This window comes from Culex quinquefasciatus, chromosome 2 (genome assembly GCF_015732765.1).
Source record: "Culex quinquefasciatus strain JHB chromosome 2, VPISU_Cqui_1.0_pri_paternal, whole genome shotgun sequence".
Taxonomy (NCBI): Eukaryota; Metazoa; Arthropoda; class Insecta; order Diptera; family Culicidae; genus Culex; species Culex quinquefasciatus.
In genome coordinates this window covers 119,112,708-119,139,841 of record NC_051862.1, presented here as the reverse complement: position 1 = coordinate 119,139,841, position 27,134 = coordinate 119,112,708, and the positions used below count along the sequence as shown (strand labels likewise).

Genomic DNA, 27,134 nt, shown 5'->3' with positions numbered 1-27,134 from the left:
AAAACTCATATGGTTCTGTAGAAGGCCCTCCGGGCCCCGGGGGAACCTGCTTTGAGATCACCGACCACTCCAGGTTGTGGCCACTGCTGTCGAAATGGCCATTTTCATGTTCAGTATCAAGAACCATGAATTTTGATACCCATATTGCCAAAACTCGTATGGTTCTGAGGAAGGCCCTTCGGGCCCCGGGGGAACCTACTTTGAGATCACCGGCCACTTCAGGTTGTGGCCACTACTGTCGAAATTGCCATTTTTAAAAACCATGCATTTTGATACCCATATTCCCAAAACTCGTATGGTTCTGTAGAAGGCCCTCCGGGCCCCGGGGAAACCTAATTTGAGATCACCGGCCACTCCAGGTTGTGGCCACTACTGTCGAAATTGCTATTTTCAAAAACCATGAATTTTTATACCCGTATTGCCACAACTCGTAAGGTTCTTTAAAAGTCCTCCCAGGCCCCGGGGGAACCTGCTTCGAGGGCACCGGCCACTCCAGTTTTTGGCCACACTGTCGAAATGGCCATTTTCATATTCAGTATCAAAATCCTCGAATTTTGATACCCATATTGCCACAACTCGTATGGTTCTGTAAGTGTCACCCCGGGCCCCGGGGGAACCTTCTGTGAGGGCACTGGCCTCTCCAGGATTTGGCCACCACTGTCAAGATGGCCATTTTTCATGAGAACCGCCACATCATGGCGACTTCCACCGGTCCGCTTGGTACGGCTTCGTACGAAATTTCCTCCTTCTGCTGTTGGTGGTTCTTCTTCTGGTTGCTGGTCCTCTTCTTCTATTGGCTGCTGCTGCTGCTGCTGCTCCGCGCCGGCCTGATGTACCCCGTTCGAGTGCTCGTTCCAGTGTGACTTGCTTTTGCGAAATTTTCTTCTTAAATAGCGGCAGAGCCGGAGAACAGCACAAAAGGGGCGCGGCCTCGAATGCATACGCTCGCTCTGATTGGTCATCTGCCCGATTTGACTGAAAAATGGCTCATTATGATAGCATGTTTTAAGCGCTTTAACTATGTTTAGTCAAAGTTATTATGTAATAAAACGATAGCTTAAGTCTTCCCCTTTCGACTGGTGATTGAATCTTCTTGATTAATCGATTGGGGGAAAAGATATAAGCGTTTGAAATATGTCAATTTTTTCGCACGCTTGTGACGGTTTGGATCGAATTTCTGAACTGGCCCCCCAATATAGTAAGTAGAGACATAGTCCTATGTCAAAAAAATCGAAAACTATTAATAATTATTTAGCTTAATTTCCTTGCATAGCGCTAAAACGCTTGATATTGCTAAGTAAGAAAAAAACTCAACTTAAATGATTATTTGGAACAGACTAAATTTATTCCTCTCTACATAAAAAGTTAGATTTTCTGAGCATAGTATATTGTTTCCTTGTTAAAATTTCCATTTCATTTTTAATTAAGGCAAAAGGGCAATGTAATAGGTAAAATAACTTCGTTTTTGCAATGGAAAATCCCAATAAAAAGGTTTTTTTTGTTTTTGGAGTGGAAAATGCCCAAAAAAATATAAATTGAAAATTTTCTGGAGTAAAAAATACGGTTCATACTCACTTTCTACTCAGGAGTGCAAAATCGTGGGGGTTTTGAAAAACCTAGATTCTTCGTTTAAAAAAAAAAAAAAAAACGGAAATGTGATGCCCTTTTCGATGGTGCACACATGATTTTGCGAAACATTGCAACCTGAAAAAAGTCTTTTGCTATAATACACTCGTACCCCGATGGTTTGACACCAACTGTTTTTACAGTCATTTTGGAACACATTTTTGAATTTACGTTTATAACAATGTTTTAAGAAATGCAAATAATTAATTTTAAATTTCCACCAATATAGGTTTGGGTTTTAACATGCCATGAACAATAGAATATGCAATGCATGCTATAACACATGTTTTTTTCTTTACTGCGCAAATAAAAAAAAATGTGAGAGAATGTTAATCAAAACTGCAATGCACGACAAAAATAAACATTTTCAGCAATTTTATTTTTAAATCTCTGAAAAATTTGTCAAAATGACGATGCATTTTTTTTATTAAGCGTAAGAAAAGTATAAAAAATGAATATTTTTATCATTAATGAAGTTTTTTTTTCAATTCAATTTGGTTTAAAATACAGTACAAGAAATGTAGGAAAATTTGGTTCGCACACTTCAGTCTTTTTTTTTAATTTTATGAAATTATTAGGCCGTTGCCAATATTTTTCAAAGTTTATGTCGCCCCCCCTTCAAAATTGGCCTGAAAAATCAGGGGGCAAAAAAAAATATTTTTTCGAAAAACTTCAAAATTTTAATGAATAATAAAGTTTAACCTACTGAAAACCAGTTAAAATGCATTTTCCCGCGTTTATAATCATATTTAGCATGTTTGAACTCCTTTGAAAACATTTTAAATTTTCATGAAATACCAACAGTCCCAGAAAAAAATGAGGAAAAAAAATTCCGTCAATACCTCAATATTTTCAAAACTAATGATTGGAAAGCAACTGTACGCCTGTAAAAAGCATTTTAAAATACTTTTGTCATCCAAATGTTGAAACCTAGGCTTGTTATTTCAATTTTTAACCCCCCCCCCCCTCCCCTCGAATTTGGTCAGAGCCGAGGGACATAAACATTGAAAATGATTTGCAACGGCATTTATAACAAATAGTAAAAAAGCTGTTATAAAAGCAATTTTGCATAAACTTATTTGAAAAACTCATATTTCTCTTTTTCTAAAAACCATGGCAGCAAAAAAAAACATTTCTCTTATTTTACTGTTTACTGTTTTTGATTAAAATAAATGCTTTTGTTTAAAAGATAATTTTGCCAAATAAATTTCAAAAATCTCAGTAAAAACAGGTTGGCTGAGCCGTTTAATCTGCTGATAAAAATTGTGGAAAATTTCACGAAATTGAGCTCATATTTTTTTTTGTCGTGATTTTATTTGTCACGGGTAAGGCTACCAACTCTTGCAAAAATCCGTACACTTTGCCGATATGACACCATGGTATAACAAAAACTGTCAATGAATTATTTAGATATATTAAATTTAATAAATCTTAGAATTAAAAATATAAAACTGTGTCGTTTTTACAGCTAACAAATTACACAAAATGCTATCAGAGTGCTTATGACTTGCACGTGTAAAAGTATTCATAAAATAAACCGTGACTTGAATGAAATCATTATGTCCTTATTTTTTTTTTGTTAAACGTTTAAAAGTTTACGAAACGTCAAGTTTGCTTTTACGAATAATATCGTTCTTAGTGTTTTCACGAACACTTTTCCAGAGTTTTTTTGATTGAAAAGATCCTATAGCATGTGAAACACAGCAGTTTATAGGATCTTTAAAAAACTCTAGATTTGTTAAATGTTCAAATGTTTCCACAAGTTTCAGAAAGTCTTTAGAAATGGATAAATATATTTAGTAAGGAATTTCTAAAAGAACAATTCTAGAGTTTTTTTAAAGGTCCTATATGAAAGACAATAGTTCAAAAACTCTAGAATTATTGATAATCAAGTTTGAATTGAGGAAACCTCGAAAAACTCTCCATTTTTAAATCAAACACACAGAAAAAATAAAAATTTCTAGTTAACAAAAGCATCGACCAAATCAAAAAAGCAATTCAATGATTAAAAAGTTGTTAAAATTCAGTACAAATCCGTATCATGCGTAAAATTCCCTACAAAAATTCCGGCCTGTTAAAAATCCGCGAAGAGGTTCGAAAATCCGTATGGTAAGAAAAAAAATCCGCACAGTTGGTAGCCTTAGTCATGGGTTATATTTTGTATCTTAAACAACTGCTATCTTTTTCAGTAACTTCCTATACTCAATTATTCACAAAGAAAAATAAGGCATATTTGAATTAACAAAACGTTTTGTTGATTTGAAAATCAAATTTTTTGTTGAATCAACGCTAAACGCAACTTTTTCAAAATAACAAAAGATTTTTGTGGAATTGAGAAAATCAAGATTTGTTTCAACGCAAAATTGGAGTTGATTATATTCAACGAAATTTTTGTTGAATCAAACCTCGTACAGGCTGATTCTACAAAATATTTTCTGCGTGTTCCTAAAGTACACATTTGTGCGTTAATTTTAAGCAAATTTTAGAGAACCGTGAAATTGCCGTGAAATTCCAATGTTTTGAAATGGAATATCCGATTCGAGTGGTAGAAATGACAGTTCTCCCATAAGGAATACATTGTACAAAAAAGCAAAAACTGCTCGAATGGAAATGCTCCATTGGCATGCCGCGTAATTTCATTTTTTTTTGCCGTGAAAAATCACTAGCCCTAAAAATGATGTAATGTGTTGCTTTATTGGGTACGAAAACTTGTTAGTTAAACTAAACATCAAGTCAAGGCAGACACTAGCCGGACCTATATATTTTATTCTCTACAAGTTTCCAAATCCTTCTCGCATCTGATGTTGTTGTACACGTGCCACGCGCTATCACTTAAACCCAAATTTGCGATAAGTGACATCACTTCGTCTAAGCGTGGAATTTTCAAAGATTGTTTTATCTTTGCGCCGCTAAATTTTAACGTTTTTATCACCCCAGAGACTAATACTGGAATCAATCGCCCAGACTGTATAGCAGGCCTTAACGCCGTGTTTGGTTATCAATTTTCTTTGGTGCATATCTGCCTTGAATCTGCGCGATAAGAGACGTCGTGAATACGCGTGTGTTTTTGCTGCTGCTGCTGCTGTTGCCTGGCCAAGTGTTTGTAACAACACAACACAACACACCACAAGCACACCAGCGAGCGATGTGTGTTCTCTTCTCACTTTGACGCTCACACACTTTGTCGATTTTTTTCCCATCTGTTTCTCTGTATATTTATAAATATACCATGTTTTGTATTTTGCTTCGTTCGTTTCTCTTGGGGCGCAACCGACGTTGTATGTGTGTCTAAGTGTATGTGTGTGGGTTATTGTGAGTGTGACTTAATATTTATTGACATTCACATGAAGGCATTCTGTTATATTTAAATGTTATACGCCGCTGATAAAATTGATAATAGCGCATATTGAACCTCCGGCTGAATGAAATCGTTTCTTATTCGTAAAAAAAAGAAGTTTTTTTTTCACATTATTTCTGCTCGATGATATCGACGGATAGAGGATCCCTCCAATACAAACGGTGTCACTGTTGTTAAATTGTTAGCTTTTGGCAAATATTGGCGGTGTTTGTTCTGGCTCGGCGAACAACACATTTCAAGTTTCCGGCGTGGTGGCGACTTTATCGCCAAACTCCAGACGGTGGCGTCCAGCGAATGTGTTGGAATTCTTCTACTTGAGTTGAGAACAACAACAACAACTATATAAAAAGCTTCTTCTGCTAGAGATGTATCGGTGGTTATCCAGATCTCCATCATAATTTGAATAGCTTGGATGATTTAAAAATTCGGCATCGCAAAACATGACGAGCCACTTTGGTCCAGCAAGTAACTGGTTTGAACCATGAAAGACAAGCAACGAATTAACCCTTTAGAAGCCAAGAGTGCTAATTTCATCAGTTCTACCGGTTCTACTACGTTCCACCAACCAACAGAGTGATCTAAATCCAGAGTGTTTAGACATTGATCAAAGTTTACCAAAAACATTTAAATGCATAAAAAATACACATGAAAACAATTATTTCTCTTTTTTCTGATTGTCATGAAACATTTCTAGAGTTTTTTTTAAAGGCTAAATAAGCTATAGTCTTTCATATGTTTATAGAACCTACCCAGAAAGAAAAATCCAGATTTTATCCAAAAATGGTACAATTTCAATAGACAAGATTTTGAGATACTGATTATGGTGGCTCGACATGATAGAATTTACAGAAAAGGCATTTTCCCGTCCCATTCGGGCCCCCAAAATTTGAGAGCGATTGGATTTGACCTGGCTCTCCGCAGAGCGATTCAAATTTGTATGAAAATTGGTATGGGAAAACCCTCTTTTTTACATTTTAAATTTATCATTTTCATTTATCACTCAATTTAAAAACTAACACCGTAGAACTATAGTCCTGAATGTCCTCTGAAACTTTCCCGAAAAAAGTATGGAAAAACATACAGAGTTTTAAAAGAGGCATTAAGCATAAGCATAAGCATAAGCATAGGTGCCCACCCGCAGTTGCTACTCCGTTATTGACCAGGACCTCCAGAAGTTACATCCACGAGCCGTGGAAGATAAGTGGGTGCTATCTTTCCTCGCTTCGCAACTTCTCAAAGGCCCCTATCATGCTGATCAATACCGGCGCCGGCCACGACCAGTGGTAGGGTCACGGGGAAGTGGATGGGAATGTTAGTCCGATACTTGAGTGATAGAGACCGCCCAATCGACTGCTTCTCCGACAAAGTATCACATGAGTTTTGAGGGGTTAGTAGATGGGTATGAGGTCAGGATTCACGAGTGGCAGTGATGTGACCATGAGCATTTTGTTTATCGGTTGAAATTTTAAATCTTAGGCAGCCGGCTGCGGAAAGATAAATAATTGATTATTTAAAAAGTTTGTTTTAATCGAACGCGTGCCAACCGAGCGGTAGTGCTATGGGCTGGACTTATCAGTATATTTTTACTGTTGGTACAATTAAGATAACGCGAGCAAATGTCAAAAATAGTAGTTGGAATAAATTATTACGATCAACGAATATAAACGAAAAGAAAACAGGACACCACGTAACCGATTGTAATGAAATTAAAACAATAACTTAAACGAACTTAACCGGCGACGTGCCTTCCTATCAACGATGATAAAAGAAGGACTTATAAATTTAAAATATAAAAAGACTCCAAAAAATACGTTGCATAGTAACCGCGAAGTCCCGCTACTCACAATCGAATCCGAAAGATAGCTATCTAGAATTTTAAATATAGTATTAATTCGACCGCGATCCTCCAGAAATTCTTCGTCGGCGTGCCTTCCGATCAACGGTGATGTAAGAAGGGCTTTATTCATTAAAATGATTTTATACCATAAGCCTTAAAACATATTCGTCGGCGTGCCTTCCGATCATCGATGATATAGAAAGGACTTAATCCAGCAATACGACTTGCTTGTCTCGAAAAAAAAAAGAATTCGGATCGTTTCTATCGAAAACTATGTAAAGAGAACAAAAATAAAGTCATTGGCCAACGAACGCGCGAACTAAAAATAAAGAAAAAATAAGAAGAAGAAGACCAATCACCCCATGCACACAAATAGCGACACAAAAGAGACGGAAAATAACCCGAAAAAAACAGGACTGCGCGTCCACACAGGCACCGCACTACTGATGCCATTATTTATTTATAATGACCAATCCCATGTACTCGAACAGCGACATAAAAGAGACGGAAAATAACACGAAAAAACAGGACTGCGCGTCCACACAGGCACCGCACTACTGATGCCATTATTTAATTATAATGACCAATCCCATGCACTCGAACAGCGACATAAAAGAGACCATACAGAGTTTTAAAAGAGGCATTTCAGAATAAGTGTTGGAAATTATATTGCTTGCCAACACTGCAAGCACTTCGATAGATATTTCTAAATCTTATTTTTCAACGTAGTAAGGAGGCAACCTAGCAAAATGGTGTCTTAGGAAAAGTTGTTGTATATGAAGGTGGCTTTTATTTAAAATTATTGACATGCAGGGTGACACACCTACAGGGTGTCAACCAAGCCCTAACGTCCACTGGTGAACTTTTAAAGCGTTGGTGTCTTAGGAAAAGTTGTTAAGCTACTTATTCTAAGAAATTTCGACATGGTTGGAAGTCAGGGTGGCACATCTACAGGGTGTCAACCCATTTTTAGCTTCTATTTAAGGCCTTTTTGATCACTGTAAAGGGTACAAATCGCAAATTAGGTCTGCCACGCAAAAATCGTAAAAAGTCAGTTTTTCTCATAAAATTTCCTGGGGAATCGATTGCGCATGATTAAAAACAGTTTCCGATCTTGCAAATTTAATTTTACATAAAAAATGAGGGTCAAAAATTTCAAGTACTAGATTTTTCTACAAAAATCACAATTTAAAAAAATTATAACTCGTCGGAAAAATTTTCAAACTCCAAACTTCTGAATGGCTTAACATTCCAACACCCAAGGTTGGAACGGTGATTCTTTTTTCTAGTGATTTGTTAGGATGTTTAGATAATTCTAGAACTTTGCAGAACTTAATTTTATCAAATCTGTAATTTTTGCGATCAAAACATTGTTCCAACTTGTTTTTTCACGTGTTTAAAACAAATCGCCAAAAAAATCCGCGGAGGCAGTCGTTTTAGAAAGGTGGAACGATGTCGCAGAAATTACAGATTTGTTCAAATCAAGTTCTGCTAAATTTAAGGATCATCTAGACATTCTTACAAATCACTGGAAACAAGAAGTGTTAAAAAATGAGCAACTTGGCCGAAGACACCGAATCAATAAAAAAAATTCTTGATAAGTTACAGATTTTTTAATATTTACGTACCATTTTTGTATGAACAGCTGCCAAAATTTTATGGGTGAACCAATTACACAAAATGGCTTCTTCGGTGATAGGGAAGGCCTCCACAAAGTTTGAGCCAAATAATAAAAAAATAATAAAAATGGTCGAAATCGGCCGATTTTGTAGAGATTGCTCCAATGTCCTGAACATGTTTACAGAGTAAATTCCATTATTCAGATTCCTTTCATTTTATGGAGCAATTTACAGAAAAAATACAACTGATCGGAGAGTTGCCAAACTAGCATCTTAACTTTTTTACCGTGTTTTCAATCATGTGCAATCGATTCCCCAGGAAATTTTATGTGAAAAACTGACTTTTTACGAATTTTTGCCCAGCCTCTTTTTGCGTGGCAGGCCTAATTTGCGAGTTGTAGGTCTTAAATAGAAGCTAGAATTGGATCGACATCCTGTAGATGTGCCACCCTGACTTCCAACCATGTCGAAATTTCTTGGAATAAGTAGCTTAACAACTTTTCATAAGACACCAACGCTTTAAAAGTTCACCAGTGGAAGTTAGGGCTTAGTTGACACCCTGTAGGTGTGTCACCCTGCATGTCAATAATTTTAAATAAAAGCCACATTCATATACAACAACTTTTCCTAAGACACCATTTTGCTAGGTTGCTTCCTGATTACGTTAAAAAATAAGATTTAGAAATATCTAACGAAGTACTGGCAGTGTTGGCAAGAAGTATAATTTTCAGCACTTATTCTGAAATGCCTCTTTTAAAAACTCTGTATCTTTTTCCAGAAGCAAGATAGGACCATACTTTCTTCGGGAAAGTTTTATTGGACATTCAGGACTATACTTCTACGGTGCTAGTATTTAAATTGAGTGAAAAATGAAAATTATAAAAATCAAAATGTAAAAAAGAGGATTTTCCACCTTGCTTCATTAATTTTTCCATGTGTTTTGGCATATGAATATTCGAAACTCTGTACCATGAGAAGGGATTCTCTGATCGATTTGGTGTCTTAGAAAAAGTTGCGGTTATCATCATTTTTCCATTTGCCTTTTTATTGCTAAAATTTAAATTCCCGAAATATTCCCGTTTTTGACCTTTTAAGTTTTTTTTCAGTTTTTAAATTAGTGCTTAAGAAGGTGGAACATCTAATACCGGAAATATAATGTTATTGAAATTTCCTGAAGCAAAAATCGAGAATACTGTCGAACAAATTTTTCATAAACTTCATAAATTGCCATTCAAAAATCATGCCATTGTTCTCTGAACTTTTTTAATGTTTATTTTGTCAATTCCACAATCTTAAGATATTGACAAATGATTTAGTTCAGTAACGTGCAAAAAAAAAAAATCATGGTAATTTTACATCCGGGAAGGGGTACATCTTTTATGTCAGAAAAAAGGTGTAATTTTACCTCTGGAAATGTGTAATTTTACCACTTTTCTGGTGTAATGTCACTTTTCAGTCTAAATTGAGGTAAAATTACATCATAAAAGAGGTAATATTCAAGCTTCCAAAATTACAGCTTCCAAATTAACATTATTTTTTTCTGTGTGTACACCACAAATAACGTAGGATTTTTTTCTTGGATTTTAGATTAGATAGAACTACAAATTCTCACTGAATATTTTTTCATGCAAAATCTCACTGAATATTTTTTCATGCAAAATCTAATAATTTCAAATAAAACATCACAGACTTTATGATATCGAGAGGATTACTTGTTAAATTGAGTGCATTCTGGGTACGACAAAAAAAATAATATAGACCTTTTTTGACTCCATTTGCAAAGTATCTGGTCAAATATAAGCGAAATGGGGAACATCTTTTATATCAGAAAAAAATGTGCAATTTTACCACTTTTCTGGTGGAATGTAACTTTTTTTGTCTAAATTGAGGTAAAATTACATCATAAAAGAGGTAATATTCAACCTTCCAAATCTACACAGGGCAATGCCAATTTGTTTTAACATTTTTAACAACTTATTTCGGATTTGAATTCATAGGACAGAATGCTGCGCAAAATAAAAAAAAATCAGTAAAATCGCCGTATCTCGCCAATAGTTCATTTTAATTTGAGGTTTACATTGATTATTATGTAAAATTGTCCGGGAAACACGATGGTGATGAAATAAAAATAATAAAAATAAAAGGAATTGGTCAAAACTGAATTTTAATACTTAAAAAGTTTAAATATAATACTAGGGGGCATTTAAGGGTTGATTTTTTTATTTTTATCGAATTCGCTGGACTAATTTTCTGTAAAATTGCAACCCGTAGAAAGACTTTTGCTCAAATAGTTGCAAAGTTATGATTAACAGCAGAGGCGACTCGTCCACCTGTTCAACCTGTTCATTGAACAGGTAGCCGATTTCATGCGGATATTTTTTTTATTTAAGTACCGTGGTGCTTTTTCAACCAGCAACATACAATTACATTTTTTGTTTGAATATACGTTAACAAAATCGACGCCCTATGTTCAGCAGCGCTGCATGCACCAAAAAAGCATTGGCCCGCCACCCTTTACTCTTTACCTCTCTTTACAACCCACCAATACTAAAGCGAGCCAGCCCGGCGGGCCACGCGCAAATGCTCGTCGCGTTCACACCGACCCTCTGAACGTCGGGGAAAAAATCTCCATACGGAAAAAAATCAACACATGTAAAGAGCTTCCTATTCATACGCAGCGGCATTATCGATGTGTTGGTAAATCTGGTTCAATCTGAGAGCGTGAACTGACAGCATTTTTGGGAGAGCGAAATGCCACCCCCAGGCCCCAGCTGACTTAGCTCGCTCAGCTCTGCAGGGAGCTGCTTGCAAAAGGTAAACAAGCCAGCGCGTTGACAGCACGTTGAGAGCATGAATAAACGAGAGAGCGCGAGAGCACCACAGATATTGCTCTATATTTGGCGCACTTTTAGGCATCAGGCTGTTTTGCGCAGACTGGTGATGGCTTGTTTTAAAACTGGAATGTTCAACTGCGCGCGTTGAACCTCTTCGATCTTCTTGGTAACTAGTGGATTATTGCTCTACTGGAAAGTGATGTAATGTTAAGTTTAGATAGTGTGATTGATAGATTGAATTGAAACAATTGAAACAAAAAGTACTGTGTTTTTCCAGACTCGGGACACATGAGAAGAATTATGATCGTAGATTCAACCATGATTGTTATTTTATTTTCAGGATAATTGTATTTAAAGCGGATGCAGTCCTAAAAGTGCAAGATTTGATGCCATTAAATGCTCCAAAAACGACTGTGTTTATTCAGACTGTTGGTCCGGTTCACTCTAGTTGAATATATTATTATCATATATTGTAGCATGAATTTGTTCTGAAAACTTTTTTTCACTGATGCTAAAAACAAATATTTTCATTGTTTCGGATTCATATCAATATAGTTTTGTTCTTAACATCAGAAGAAGCTTTTCTTTTTATTCAGAAATTAAATTCCAAAACCATGAGGACATAACAGTGAGTAAATTCAATTCTCTAAAAATTTGACAAAGGATCAAAAGCGATACGACCTGGTTCTAAAAAGTATAAAGTAAAATGTCAATTGAATTTTTAAATAGTAACCAAGTTAGCTCAATATTAGTTGGGCCTTAAAAAGCCCAACAAACAGTTTTCCTTTGTGAAGGATGTGGTATTTTTTCTGAACATCCTGATGAAGAGTTTTGAATTTCAGTACAATGTTCAATAACTTTCCTTGAATTTCGATAAGGATGGCGAGATAAAAAAGTCTTAATCATAAGTTTAATTAATTATTTGCATAAACAGAAAATTATAATAGCATAAAAATAATAAAACATAAAAATAGAAGCCATTGGAAAGAAAAAAGCTTCAAAAACATTTTTTAACATTAAGATTCAAAAATTTACTACGATCTATTATTATAATCAATATTTATTAAAACAACATTGTAACCGGGTCGACTTCAAGCACGAAGTCAAATCATCCAAAAGAGTTGAACCAGCCTCCGGCTGAAAAACTCTATAATAAAGAATTAAAAAAAAACATTGAACAGGTACTACATTCGGGCACGAGTCGCCTCTGATTAACAGAAAAAAAGTTTTGTAGAAAACAATAAAAAGAGGGCGGTGCCAAAAATAGAGGGATGGTCCAATCAGGACCAAACTTCGGATTTCTGTTAACTACACAGAAAAAAAAATCATGGTAATATTACATCTGGGAAGGGGTACATCTTTTATGTCAGAAAAAAAGGTGTTATTTTACCTCTGGAAATGTGTAATTTTACCACTTTTCTGGTGTAATGTCACTTTTTCAGTCTACATTGAGGTAAAATTACATCATTAAAGAGGTAATATTCAACCTTCCAAAATTAAAGCTTCCAAATTTACATTATTTTTTCTGTGTGAAAAAAACGAAACTATTGGCACTACGCCCCCCGGGGCATGGCCTTCCTCTAACGTGGGATTTCTGCTCCAGCGCCTCTGACGAGACAGGAGAAACCGGGACCGACGTTTTACTTCACCATCCGATAGAAGCTCAGTGGATAAGGCGAGAATCGAACCCGCGTCTCATAGCATCATCGGGATCGGCAGCCGAAGCCGCTACCCCTGCGCCACGAGACCCTGTGTGTACACCACAAATAACGTAGGATTTTTTTTTCTTGGATTTTAGATTAGATAGAACTACAAATTCTCACTGAATATTTTTTCATGCAAAATCTAATAATTTCAAATAAAACATCACAGACTTTATGATATCGAGAGATTCTCAATTTTCCATGAAAATCTTGGAAGGCTTCACCGAGCTTTGGAATTTGGAGGAAATTTTTAAATTCAGCCAATGCAGGGTCAAGTCTAGTTTGAGGGCCGGTTGATTCTGCACGAACCAACACCAATTCGGCCGACAAGGTGTTCGAAGACGTGTGCGATTCGGACACACTCGAATGCAAAAAAGAAGGTTTGGCTAGCAATCAAGCAGCGTCCTGTTTTCCAACTCATACAAAAACAAACCCCTAGAAGTGACGACGACGACGCTGTTTGTGTGTTGTTTTTCCTCCTAATAATGGCTCATCCCGTCGTCGGCGTCGTCGTTGCTCATCTGACCGATTTCTGTGGGCCTTCCAGGGAGGAGGGGAAGAAGGGTCGATGACGGCTTACGACACTCATTCACTGGACTGGACTGGACATTGGTCATTTCATTTCTGCAAGGGCTGTTTTCGTGTGCGCACTTTTTCAAGCCTTAATTTGTGCGAAATGTGGCTTGTAATCCCTTTTGGAGTCGAGGCGAGTCTGTTCGTAACGCGAGGAAGGTTCTGCAACTGGCGTGGGCATGGCGGAACGTGTCGTCTTGTTGTCCCGTCGTAGACCTGCGGGATTACATCATGTGTGTATGGGAAATCCCTATTTGAAAAGTTGTTTGAATTTTAAATGCCGAAGGTTGGTAAATCATTTGGTGATGTAATTTTGCTAACAAGACAATGATTCTTGATCAATTTCACATGAGTTTATGACAGCATTTTAATTCATGTCGTTCTATTATTGATGTAATCTTATTTACTGCCATCCAATTAACTACACTGAAACAATATCCTGTTTTCAGTTATTGTGCAAATACATATCTGGAATCCCCAATTTCCAATTGAAATGCTGTCAAAGGCAAACTTCTGAGAAAATTTGTCGAGCTTTCGGGTAAAAATATTTTCGAAAAAAATCAACTCTCATAAAATGCCATAACACTTAGTTTTTTTTAACTTTATAAGAGACTATTTTACAATAAGTCTTGAAACAGTTTTTGACAATGATTTTTGTATTTTTCTAGGAGAGACATATCATCATTCAAATTTGAAATCTTTCGATTTCTGCGAAAAAATAAATGTTGTTCCGTATAATTAGTTTGCAGTGTTCGTGTTACTGTTACTGCTTATCAAACTTCCCCGTTCAATAAAAATGCCAAAAAGAATCTTAATCGAACAAAAGTTCTTCGGGACTATCCATAAACGTGGACACTTTGGGGGGTATGGCGATTGTTCACGCTCCATACAAAAAAGATTTTTTTTTGTATGGACAATTGTCCACGAGGGGGGGAGGGTGGGGGGGGGTTGAGATTTCTAAAAAAGTGTCCACGTGGTTTATGGATGGTCCCTTCCCTACGTTTTTTAAACTGATTAGAACATCGTGTTGTGTTTGAAACTTAGCCCCGCCTAAAACACTTGGGACCAAAGAGCTTGAAGCTAAAATATTTTACGTAACATATCAAAAAAATGTGAATACCCATTGACAGGATTCTGAGACATATTTTTTTTTGAAAAAAAAAAAAAAAATCTTGGAATTCGGTACATTCATTGAACATAAAGAACCATGCATCTCCAGCAAAATGTTCTGGGAACTCATTTCGATGGAAACACATGGTACTTCGAGTTCGATTAATACTGAACTCCGCTAATTTTCCGACAACTGTTGTTGCAAATAGGAGAAAGCATCTTTCGACTTGGTAGGAAATGAGGATTTTTGCCGTCCTCACCTTACTGAGGAAAGGCTATAAAATATGAAACCCTCACATGTCATATATTTAGGTGGAGTAGAATTTTCAAGATCTGACTTACCTATCTTAAATTACAAGTATTTTAAAAAATGGTCTGAATTCTCATAACCTCAACTGGTCGGGTCTGATCGCCACGAAAAAGCCGTGTAGAAGGATGCCATTTTCCTCAAAGGCCGTATCTGTATAATCTTGACAAAAGTCTGTAGGTAGTCTGTTTTTTTACTCATCACTTATTTTTATTAGGACCTCTTAGGTGCTGCGAACGTTAGGGAAGATCCATAAACATACAGTATGTAAAAAAAGTATTTACACCGCTTGGGCACTATGCACATTTTGTGATGCAACATGTAAAAAAATTAAAGTTTGACAGGAACATAGTACTACGTTTTGTTCAGAAATTCATGCCAAACATTTTGCTACAAAAAGCTCATGAAAAGATGATTTCTATAAAAAGTTATATAACAAATACTATTACAAAAATCAAAAAAGGAGCAAACAAAGTTTGTGCACCTTTCGAAAAATTAACATAACCAAAGTTATTTGTTGACAAATCACCATAAATCCAGTCTCCCAACTCCAAATAGGCATCCTTGACTGATAAAAAAAATAACTTTGATTGAAAATAAAGTTCACTAACTACTTAGAATAAAAGTTTGTATAACTCTGTAAATTCTATATAAAACTTATCTTAACTTAATTTTGTAAACTTTTAATTCAACTAAATGTCAATATATTAATATAGAATTGCTAAATAAACATTTTGGAGTGGGTATAACACCGTTTTGGGGGTATTTGTAACGATAGAATAGATTTTTCGTCCATACATACTGTATGGACACTTTAGGGGGGTTGGAATCACTATAAATGAGAGGACGGCACTAACCACCTAAAGGTGGATTAAGTAAGGTTTTCATGATTAGGATGCTTTAGAAAATCTAGCTTCTAAAGTACGCTCTCTACACCCAAACGGCGGTCGCATGATTTTGATGCATCGCGGCATGAAAGTATATCAGAATGGATTGAACCACCAACTTCTTGGTTATAAATCCGACACGCTACCACCGCGCCATGGACGCTTGATGAAAAGAGAGTGAAAGAGCACCAATATGGGTAATTCTCTACCAACTCACACGAAATCGGGAAAAGTTGCCCCGACCCCTCTTCGATTTGCGTGAAACTTTGTCCTAAGGGGTAACTTTTGTCCCTGATCACGAATCCGAGGTCCGTTTTTTGATATCTCGTGACGGAGGGGCGGTACGACCCCTTCCATTTTTGAACATGCGAAAAAAGAGGTGTTTTTCAATAATTTGCAGCCTGAAACGGTGATGAGATAGAAATTTGGCATCAAAGGGACTTTTATGTAAAATTAGACGCCCGATTTGATGACGTACTCAGAATTCCGAAAAACGTATTTTCATCGAAAAACAATAAAAAGTTTTAAAAATTCTCCCATTTTCCGTTACTCGACTGTAAAAATTTTGGAACATGTCATTTTATGGGAAATTTAATGTACTTTTCGAATCTACATTGTCCCAGAAGGGTCATTTTTCATTTAGAACAAAATTTTTCATTTTAAAATTTCGTGTTTTTTCTAACTTTGCAGGGTTATTTTTTAGAGTGTAACAATGTTCTACAAAGTTGTAGAGCAGACAATTACAAAAATTTTGATATATAGACATTAGGGGTTTGCTTATAAACATCACAAGTTATCGCGATTTTACGAAAAAAAGTTTTGAAAAAGTTACTTTTTGCGTTTCTCTTTGTTTCGTCGTCCGTGTCTGTCGCGGGTGACCATGAACGGCCATGATCGATGAAGACCAACTTTTTTAAAACTTTTTTTCGTAAAATCGTGATAACTTGTGATGTTTATAAGCAAACCCTTATGTATATATATCAAAATTTTTGTAATTGTCTGCTCTACAACTTTGTAGAACATTGTTACACTCTAAAAATAACCCTGCAAAGTTAGAAAAACACGAAATTTTAAAATGAAAAATTTTGTTCTAAATGAAAAATGACCCTTCTGGGATTCGAAAAGTACATTAAATTTCCCATTAAATGACATGTTTCAAAATTTTTACAGTCGAGTAACGGAAAATGGGAGAATTTTTAGAACTTTTAGTGTTTTTCGATGAAAATACGTTTTTCGAATTCTGAGTACGCCATCAAATCGGGCGTCTAATTTTACATAAAAGTCCCTTTGACACCAAATTTCTATCTCATCACCGTTTCAGGCTGCAAATTATTGAAAACACCTCTTTTTCGCATGTGCAAAAATGGAAGGTCGTACCGCCCTCCGTCACGAGATATCAAAAAACGGACCTCGGATTCGTGATCAGGGACAAAAGTTACCCCTTAGGACAAAGTTTCACGCAAATCGAAGAGGGGTCGGGGCAACTGCTGTGTGAGTTGGCGGAGAATTACCCATATATTCTTCTCTTTGGATTGTTGTTCGGGGACGGGCCAGCTTTATATGTGTTGGTGAGAACTGCAGATCGCTGAAATATTTACACGCGGGCAAAAATGATCTAGGGGTTTGCTGCAAAAAATGTTTTAAAATGTGACATTTTCTGCAGCAAATCCACTGTTGCAGATTTTGCGATATATTTTTCCTTTGGGTGTACTACTAATTGTATCAATAGCCCCTTAAAAATAAGTTTTAAACTTAGCAATTCAGTGTAGTTCTGAACATTTCTAAAGCTCTTAAAAAGAAACATTTTCGTTTTCAAAAAAATAATTCTGGAAATGTATGTAATTTTTAAACTTAAGAGTCTCGAAAAAGCGCTAACTAACCAAGCAACATTTAAGATCTAGCACAATTTTTCTTTGAACTCGAGATATTTTTGTTTGAAAATGTTTTATTTTCAAAGGAAAAGTGTAGGGGACCAGCCTAACCAATTTTGAATACTGTCAAACTATATGTTTTCCCAAGTAATTTTGCCCGGTGAATCTGAATTTGCTCCGATTGGTTCCGATTTTATTTGAAGTTAATTTGAGTTTTTGAGGAAAAAATCGGAAAATTTGCATTAAGATATGTAGATTACGGTGATACAATTCTGGAGTAATCTTTTGAGAAAGGTGTTGATGCAAGAGCCATTTTCCAAAAAAAAATGTGTTTTTTTTCGCTGGTAAAGGTTAGGGTTAAGCGACAAATCATTGAAGCAAATTAAGGGCATGCGACGGCACCTTTTTTCGGCCATTTTACCGTGTGCTCCAATTTCACCTTAAAATTGAGCCAAAATATCAATGGTATTGATTACATTTTGAGTTTCTTTGGAATTATATCATTAAAAATAATCAAAAATCGATATTTTGACACTTTGGCGGACATGGGCAAAATTAATGGAAAACATAAAAAAAAACATTACTTAATCCGTCTTAAGGTGGGTGATGCCTTCCTCACATTAATATATTTTTGATAGGGTTGTCAGATTTTCAACCATTTGTACTCATTGGAAAGATCTTTTGATTACGCATCTAACGATTGACGATTGACCCGAACATCATTTTCATCAAAATATCTGAGATCCAACTTCAAAAAAGTGTAAAATGAACACTTGAGTGCTCATAACTTTTGATAGGGTTGTCAGATCTTCCGGATAGATCCGGATAACGTTTTCACCAAAATATCTGAAATCAGGCCTTAAAAAAGTGTACAATTAACACTTAAGTGCTAAAAACTTTTGATAGGGTTATCAGATCTTCGATGTTGGAATGGTCTTTTAAATACCATTCTAAAAATGTATAGCATGATCGGTTTTCTTACAAAAACCACCCTTTTTACAATCTTCCGGACTTTAGTCAAAATCGTAATTGGGCAATTTTCGAATTTTTTTGGGCCTGATTTTTCAAAAATTTTTTCAACATTTTTAATCAAAAGCTTTTTTTTATAACCCGTAGCCCATGAACAGAATCCAAATCCTACCTTTCTTATTTAAAAAGGCAAAAGATTTTGTAATTTTTTGTGTTGTTGAATTATTTTTATTCAATATTGCCTATATTATGTTGAGTGACGTTCAGGCCTTTTTTTTTGTCTAGTACCTACTTTGTCAACTTATCATCGCATCACATTTGCGTTTGTTTTCAAGATGTCTACTATCAAATTAATTGTGTTAGTACATTTTCACCTCTCGACAGACTACAAACAGACCAGGCTGACCTGTTTCCAGGTTCAGCTGTGTCATTACACCGCGCCCCGTTCGCACATCTGGTTGCCCCGCAGGTTAGTTCGAATTAAACGAAGAATAATAACAGTCAGAGGCCGGTGGTGGTTTGTCGCCGCGACGGTCGTGATTAAACGCTCATCAGCCTCTCTGTACAGACCGGGTCTTTGGTACGTGATATTATTCGCTGACTGTTTGCTGCTTGCTTGCGATAGTGATGTGATGAAAAACGACAAGCGGGAATTTCTTTTTCGCTTCTCGAATTCTTGATGTGACACACAACCACAAACAGTAAGGCTTCTGCTGCGGCCCGATAACATAGTTACACTCAATTACCGATTTGAAATGTTATTTTATTAATGAAGAAATAGTTTTGAAGCAATTGGCATGTTTTTAATTTTCTATTATGAAAATTACAAAACTGTCTTGGAGGGATTTGTTAGAAATTTTGTCTGGAAAATCTTTAATAATGCTTTTTTTTCTAACACTGACTGTACAGCACATTTCGTCTTTGCGCAGAAACTTACGAAAGAGCAAATTGTGCCCAGTTTTGGTCGCGACCAACTGCTACTACTCTGGCTGCTATTTTTTTTGCCGTTATCAAATTCAAACTTGTTTCTCGCGCGCTCGCGTTTGTTGATGCATTTCGGTGCAAAATTTATCAATATTATTGCTACTCTTCGACTCGTTGTGTACAGTAGTCATTCGCGCTTCGTCGGAATCTTTCGTAGTTTACCCTCTGACATATATACAACTTCAGTGTCTCTCTATCTCTCTCGTGCCTGAGATCAACAGAAAAAGAGTTCAGTGGGATTAGTAATTCGTCGTATAGAAAAAAAAGAGGTGTGCTCTCGTCCGTTCACCACAACACAACCAAGGTCTTAGTTTATTCGCCAACACCTAGACTACCAAGCAGAAAAAAACTATAGGACGAAAAAATAATGTCTAGACTTTTTTGATTAGGTTCAATACTGCCCACGTTCGCATAAATGTACCATATGCAAAAACAGCAAGCTGAGAAAAACGCATTAAATTTGAAGTTTGTCCAGGCTACGTGTTAAGTTTTCGTGAAAAAAAATGGATTTCCTCCTAATTTCTAGAACAAAGTACTGGATGTTATAGACTTTTCTGAAAGAGCACACGATTTTGAACCAAACACCAACATCAACTTAAAAACGATGAAAATGCATATGGGACATTTATGGGATCATAAGCAATGAAACACAATAGCTTATTGGACCTTTTCAAAAAAAATAAAAATAAAATAAAACTCTTGATGTATTTCCTGGGTGATTTTTTGAATTTCGTTTTCTTTTGTTTATTTTTACCATGTAAGTAAAAGTAAAGCCGTTGAAAACATTTTTAAAAGTCGCCTACAACCCTTCAAAATCGGCCCGGAAAATCGGACGGGGAAAAAATATTGTTTCAAAAAACTTCAAAATTATAATGAAAATATAAGCCTAACCAACTAAAACTATTTTGAAATGCTTTAACTTGCGTTGACATTTAGAGGAGTTGCTTGAAAATACACAGAAAAAAAATCAATTCCCGTAATCGTGAATTGTGTTCTTGAAGTTGAGAACCACGAAGGAATTTATTCATGAGTATGGTGCATTTGCACTAAAAACGTGAATATATTCCTTCGTGGATCTCAAATTCATGAACATAATTCTTGATATCGAGATTGACTTTCTTCCGTGTATATTAAAAAGTAATACTTTTCTATATCATTTTAATTTAAACGGTGATTTTAAAATTTCTTTCAAAACTTGTTTTTCGAAAATGTAAAAAACTTGTTTTTTTTCAATATTCGTCGTATACAGTATGTAAAAAAATATTTACATCCCTTGGACACCTTGCACATTTTGTTATGAAACATGTAAACAATTAAAAGTTTGACAGAAACCTAGTACAAGTTTTGCTCAGAATTTCATGCCGAGCATTTTGCTACAAATAACTCATGAAAAGTTGATTTATATAAAAAGTTATATCACAAATACTATCACAAAAAAGGTGCATCAAAAGTTTGTACACCTTTCGAAAAATTAACATAAATACAGTTTTTTGTTGACAAATCACCATTAATCCAGTCTCCCAACTCCAAATAGGCATCCTTGACTGATTAAAAAATAATTTGGATTGAATATAATGTGCCATCGGGAAAGGCATATTTTTAATTGTTATTTTTTTATTATTTATTTTTATTATTTTTTGGCCTTTCTTGATTCCCTAAAACACAACAAAAAATCGTAAATCTAAAAAAATCGTGTTTTGAAAAACTAATTTCAAAAATTTAAAATTCTAGACATTTTTTTTCGATACCGCTCTAAAATAAGGCTTATTTGGGTAATTGCAAATTTTATATCATTTTTGTGCCCACCTTCCCCATTAAAAATTTCTCAAAAATCAGGGTTGTAAATTGCTGAAAATTTAAGTTTTTATTGAAAAACTTGCACAATTAATTTTAAATTATTTAAAATTCATTGTTGGGTGAAGTGGGGCAAAATGAACAATTGGTCGTACGATCGTTATTCTTACAATTTCCAATATTTTCAATATGAGGAATGGTTGCTACCAATGCAATTAGTTCAGGGGTTACCAAAGCATGGCTCGCGGGCCAAACGTGGCCCGCGAGGTGATTTTTTGTGGCCCGCGGACCCTTTTTAGATGATCAAATAAAATGGCCCTTTGACCCACCTGTAAAATAATTTTATATAAAAAAAGTTAATGTAAAATTTATGATTTGTCCACATTTCCAACTATACGACACAATTATTTTGTTCAGAAATCTATCTCATTGAAACAATTTCATAAGTTGTAAGAATGTGATTAAAAATAGTAAATTCCGTCGAAATGTTCGTGAAATATATTTTGAAATGGATTTTGAAACATTCAAATTTGACATTTTCTTATGGACTGGGCCTTAAACATATTTTGCTCTTAAAAAACTCCAACCTCAGGATTCGATCTCATGACGTTTAGTTTGCATTTCTTAGGGACTACCATAATAAGATGAATAAGATTCAGGCAGACCAAATTTCCAAAAAAAAAAAAAATATATAAATGTGTTTATATCAACTTTTCCAAATATTTTTTCAAAGCTTTTAAAATTTCAATGAAAACACAAGTGCGTTAAAAATACATTTCTAGAGTTTTTTTGATTAGGTCCTATAAACATATGAAAGACAATAGCTTATAGGTCCTTTTCATGATTGAAAATTTAAAAAAAAAAAAACAGCTGAAATATAGTAAACTTCAACTGAGAGATGTTGTTATTGTGTAATAGAACAAAAAATTTTTTTTTTAATTTTCCACATTTGGCCCGCAAGCCTATTTGAGCTTCAAAAGCCCAAAATAGAACTTAGGGTTCGTTTTTAATCAAAATGCAATTTTTCCTAGGTCAGTAGTGTCCCTACCAATGACTTGCACCTATTATAAAGTATAATTTAGCTTTTGGTTATTTATTTTGATTACAACATGTTGTATTTTAAAATAAATACATAATAGTATTAAGAAACTGATTAACATTTTTTTTAAATCCATGCAAAACATAGTGATACTATGAAAATTTACCATTTATATCTTAGTATTATTTTCGTGAAAACGATCAACTTTTTAATTTTATCTAAAAATGAAAGAAACGTTTCAAATACATTCAAATATGATATGTCTACACGGAGAAAAAAGAGTTTCTAAAATCGTGAACACCCGTTCATAAAATTGGGAACCACGAACAAAGTGTTCAAATTCCATAATACGTTTTTGGAAATCGTACCATGACATTTGAACACTTTGTTCGTGGTTCCCAATTTCATGAACGGGTGTTCTCGAACTCTATTTTCTCCGTGTAAGTGATAACAGTACAATTGTTAGCAAATTAACACGTTGTTTCATGCATTGTTCCTCTTGCCCCACCAGCTGAGTAGAAAGTACGGAAAATAAATAATTTTAATTTTTTTTATAGTACAATACAGGAATTTTTACAAATTTGTTCATAGTCTTAGTCAAGATCAAAAAATCTGACAGATTTTTCACGTTTTCATAGAGTTTTAGCGAGCAATTCCTTAGCTTGGTACACTTGCCCCACTTTCCCCTATAATGCTTTTTTGTATTTTTAAACAAATAGGGCACTTTTGGACTTTTTGCAAATTTTGAATTCTTGAACCACCAAAAATTTGGTAGTCGCATAACTGTAATAATGTATAAAGCATTTTGTGATACTTTTTATTTCAAAGTTTTGAAAAATGATATTTATTCTTCCGGATCAAATAGGTTCCAAACCAGTCAAGATACGGTCGAGTTATAGTGCAAAAGCTTCAAACCGGGTAATTTCCGCTTGGTTGTCTAGGTGCTAATTCGCGATCGGTTTTGCAGCGCTGCGAGGATGTATTTGTGTTGACCCGGTCTGTTCCCGATCGGGCCCGAATCCGCAAGTGTTGTTATTCAAGATCTTTTCTCCGCGTTGGCTAGCAGCTCGCCGTTTTTTTTCTTGGTGAAGTAGGTGGAGGTATTCTTCTCTGAATAATTCGTCGATAGACTTGGCGATTCAAAAAAAAAAAAAGAGCTGAGAGCCCACAGGTGGTGGTGGCTAAAAAGAAGAAACCGCGCAAAAAAACAACCTGTGGCGTGTGTTGAACATCGCCTTCGTTTGTTCTTCTCCAACTAACTGACCGAGCGAATCCGCAAACGAGCGAACGAACGAACTTCGAGCAACACCTGAGGAGAGTTCATTCGTGTCAGTCAGTCTTTTCGGTCGCTGGTGAACGCGTTGTAGTCCTAGCTCGTCGTCGTCTCGTGCGTGTTGTGCAGAAACTGTTGCCTGAAGGTTTTACAAAGGAAAAAAAGTTCTGCAAGAACGTACAATTGGTGCTTTTTATACTCAGTTTTAACCAAGATTTGTGAGAAAAGTGACAAACAATAAGTGTGCAAAAAAAAGAAGTGTAATCAAGTTTTAATTACGACGATATAAATACACCTAGTGAAAGGGAGAAATACACAGAGAGAGAGAGAGAGGGAACAAGAAAGAGTTTGTGTCAAAATGACGAATCCACGAAAGTATCGCGATAAAATTAAGATTCAAGAGGAGAAAATGAAGCTGCAGCAGCTGGAGTTTGAGCGAACCATGCGGGAGGTTTCGCCGATTGTGGTGCCCCGGGTATGTTACACGGACGTCAATGTAAGTGTTTTGTAAATGGTAGCCACTTCTGATGTAAGAACTAGGTGCTGGTGGTGCGTGAAGGAGGAGGGTTAATTTTGGGCGAATTCCACACCACGCCAGCTAATTTGCTGCTGCGTAGTAAAACTTGCTTCCGCCCGGCTAATGAGCGAATTCTATGCTTCGTTTTCAACAGGTCGTAAGGATTGTGTAGCGCAATGGTTTGTGGAAGTTCTAACTGAACAAAAAAAAAAGTTTTTAGTATTTATTTATTCAAAAATTTGCAAACAGTATAAGAAATAGTCAAATAATAATATGATAATAATTTACAAATACTTGTGGTCAAAAATGCTTTGAAATATTCCTATAAAGGAAACGAACTTACGACCTCTGGATTGGAAACCCAGCTAGCTGAAAACTCACCCTAACTGGCCAGGATTCCTAGTGAGCATTTTTAACTGTTTAGAAAATCGTGGGTTTGATGATTTTACTTGTTTCATGTGAAATTCCCAATGGTCGTTTAAAAAATCGGGCCATTAAACAAAAATAAATAAATAAATAGGAATGACTTAAGAGAACCTAAAACAAGAGACGTGCTGTTTTTCCTAATAAAGGGCAAAAAAAAAAAAATGAAAAATTTGGCATCTTTTCTTTTTTATGTCATGTTTGTAACTCAAACTTTTTATGTTTTTATGTTTATTTATCTTGTTTAGTTTGCGCCGCAGAATCTTTGACATTTTTGTTCGAAATTTGTTTTGTATGATATCAAAACCATTCCAAATTTTAAGTATCAAGACTGATTTGGATTACAAATTGATTTTGCTACAAGAACAGAATATTGAAAACTTATTTTAAGTCGCTTCTTTCATTGGCCACAACAATTACCTGGTGACGTTGCAACGGAGTGAGAATTACCTATGTTTTTCTTTTATTTGTTTTCAAAACATTTTACCCCTATGCCCATTTTTTTCGAAGATTTTTGTTTTTTGCCTTCCTCACCTCACTGAGGCAAGGCTATAAAATCACTCGAAAATTGAACTTTTTAAAAATACCTTTTAGATATACCTTCACGTACACATATCGACTCAGAATCAAATTCTGAGCAAATGTCTGTGTGAATGTGTGTAGACGTGATTTTTTTCCACACGATTTTCTCAGAACTGGCTGAACCGATTTTGGCCGGATCAGCTTTGTTCGATTCGTTTTGAGGTCCCATAAGACCCTATTAAAATTTATTCTGTTTAGTAAAGTATTTAAAAAAGTTATGCTAAGAAAAAGATTTTTGTATCTACACAAAAGGGTGATTTTTTGCATAACCTCAAAAGGCCGGGTCTTTTTGTTTACGTGCGAGAGTCGCGACAGATGCGAAACGCCCGGTTGCCATAATGCTTCATATGTGAGTCTGCATGCTTTCTGAAAAAGTCTGTATCAGGTATATGTTTTTTCATAAATTTATTATCATTATTACTTTGTAAATGTGAGGAAGGTACCAACCGCCTAATGGTGGATTAAGAAACATTTTTTCTTGATAAGGAGGTCATTTCGAGCAACTTTTGTTCTACGAAAAACTTAACTTTTCTTGTTTCGTTTTTAGTTTTTGAGTTTGCATTTATCTTGTTTAGTTTATGTTTGTTTTTGATAGTATTTTTCTTTTTCTACCATCTCTTATTATGACCTTTTGCCGTTTTAGTTTTTTCATGTTTTTACAGCCACTTTTTAATATTTTTTTCTTGTTTTCACATTTTTCAGTATAGACCAAAACTCCAGTATAATACCAATATCCATGCATTATTTAAATGGTAGAAAAATGTAACACTACAAAAATTACTGCATACTTATTTTTAAATAAAATATAGAAAATGTTAGTGGAAAACACATCCGAAGTTTTTTTTATAACCATTTTCTTAAATTTTAAGAGTTCTTCTTTCCAATGCTTTTTGAAGATCAAATTTGGTTGAATAATTGGGTTTTTGGTGATTTTTCAGATCGAGAAGGAGAGGGAAAAAATCTAAATTTTGAAATTTCTAACCATGGATTCACGTTTGTTTTGAATACAAAAATCAAATATTTTTCTTAATTGTTGTCTCCTAAAAACTTCTTGTTTCGATGCTATTATTTCCTCGATGTCCTCTCTAGCTCTCTACCTCGATAGTTCTTTGAATTAGACTTTTTAACAAAAATGTCCTTCTTTTGTCAATAATATTATGTTCTGTTTTCATGGCTTACTTAGACATTTTTCTTTGGGATAAGAAAAGGGATTTGGAAAAATATTTTTTTGCAATTCCGTCGTGAAATTACTTACTTTTCCTGTCATTCTTGAACGACGAAATAGCCTACTTTTTTGTACCAAAAATAACAGAATCGAATAGCAACACTTTTCAAAATAAATGCTGAAAAGTTCTACTTTTCAGCACTCAAATGGGTGCTGAAAAGTTGAACTTTTCAGCACTTGTTTCGAAAAGTAACACTTTTCAACATTTTTTTGATTTAAACGATTTATTGACAAAATACATGAAAATTTGACATAAAATTTCACTCAGTGTGTGTTTATTGGAATTGCAAAAAATGTTGTATGGAACTCGTTGCAAAACTTGATTTTTTCAGCACTCTTCGTATTTATCCAACTCGGTGAACCTCGTTGGATAAATGTACGACTCGTGCTGAAAAAATCCTCTTTTTGCAACTTGTTGCATAAACTACTATTTCAACCCACTCTTAATTCTGCGTCGATCTGCAAACTGATAATTCTCGTTCTCGATGATGACTTTTTTTTCTTCGATATTGACAACCAGAGAGTCGACGGAATAACTAAATCATGATGCAGTTTATATAAATGAAAAAATTACACTTTCAACAAAACACGCAACACGGCCTA

The 27,134-nt window shown here is 35.2% G+C and overlaps 1 protein-coding gene across 4 annotated transcripts in view; it reads left to right on the top strand.

Moving 5' to 3' along the window:
- The window catches only part of LOC6032463 (alpha-protein kinase 1), a 64,434-nt gene that overhangs the window by 5,729 nt on the left and 31,571 nt on the right, over positions 1 to 27,134 (top strand). Inside the window, exon 1 of one of the 4 annotated variants that reach the window (XM_038251485.1) lies at positions 23,690 to 24,259. The exons of 2 other annotated variants lie outside the window; for them this stretch is intronic. In XM_038251485.1, the coding sequence (XP_038107413.1) occupies positions 24,143 to 24,259 (117 nt within the window). In that variant the 5' untranslated portion in view covers positions 23,690 to 24,142. Of the gene's footprint in view, positions 1 to 23,689; positions 24,281 to 27,134 lie in introns of those variants that run through there. One more of the 4 variants, XM_038251484.1, reaches the window with a different exon arrangement.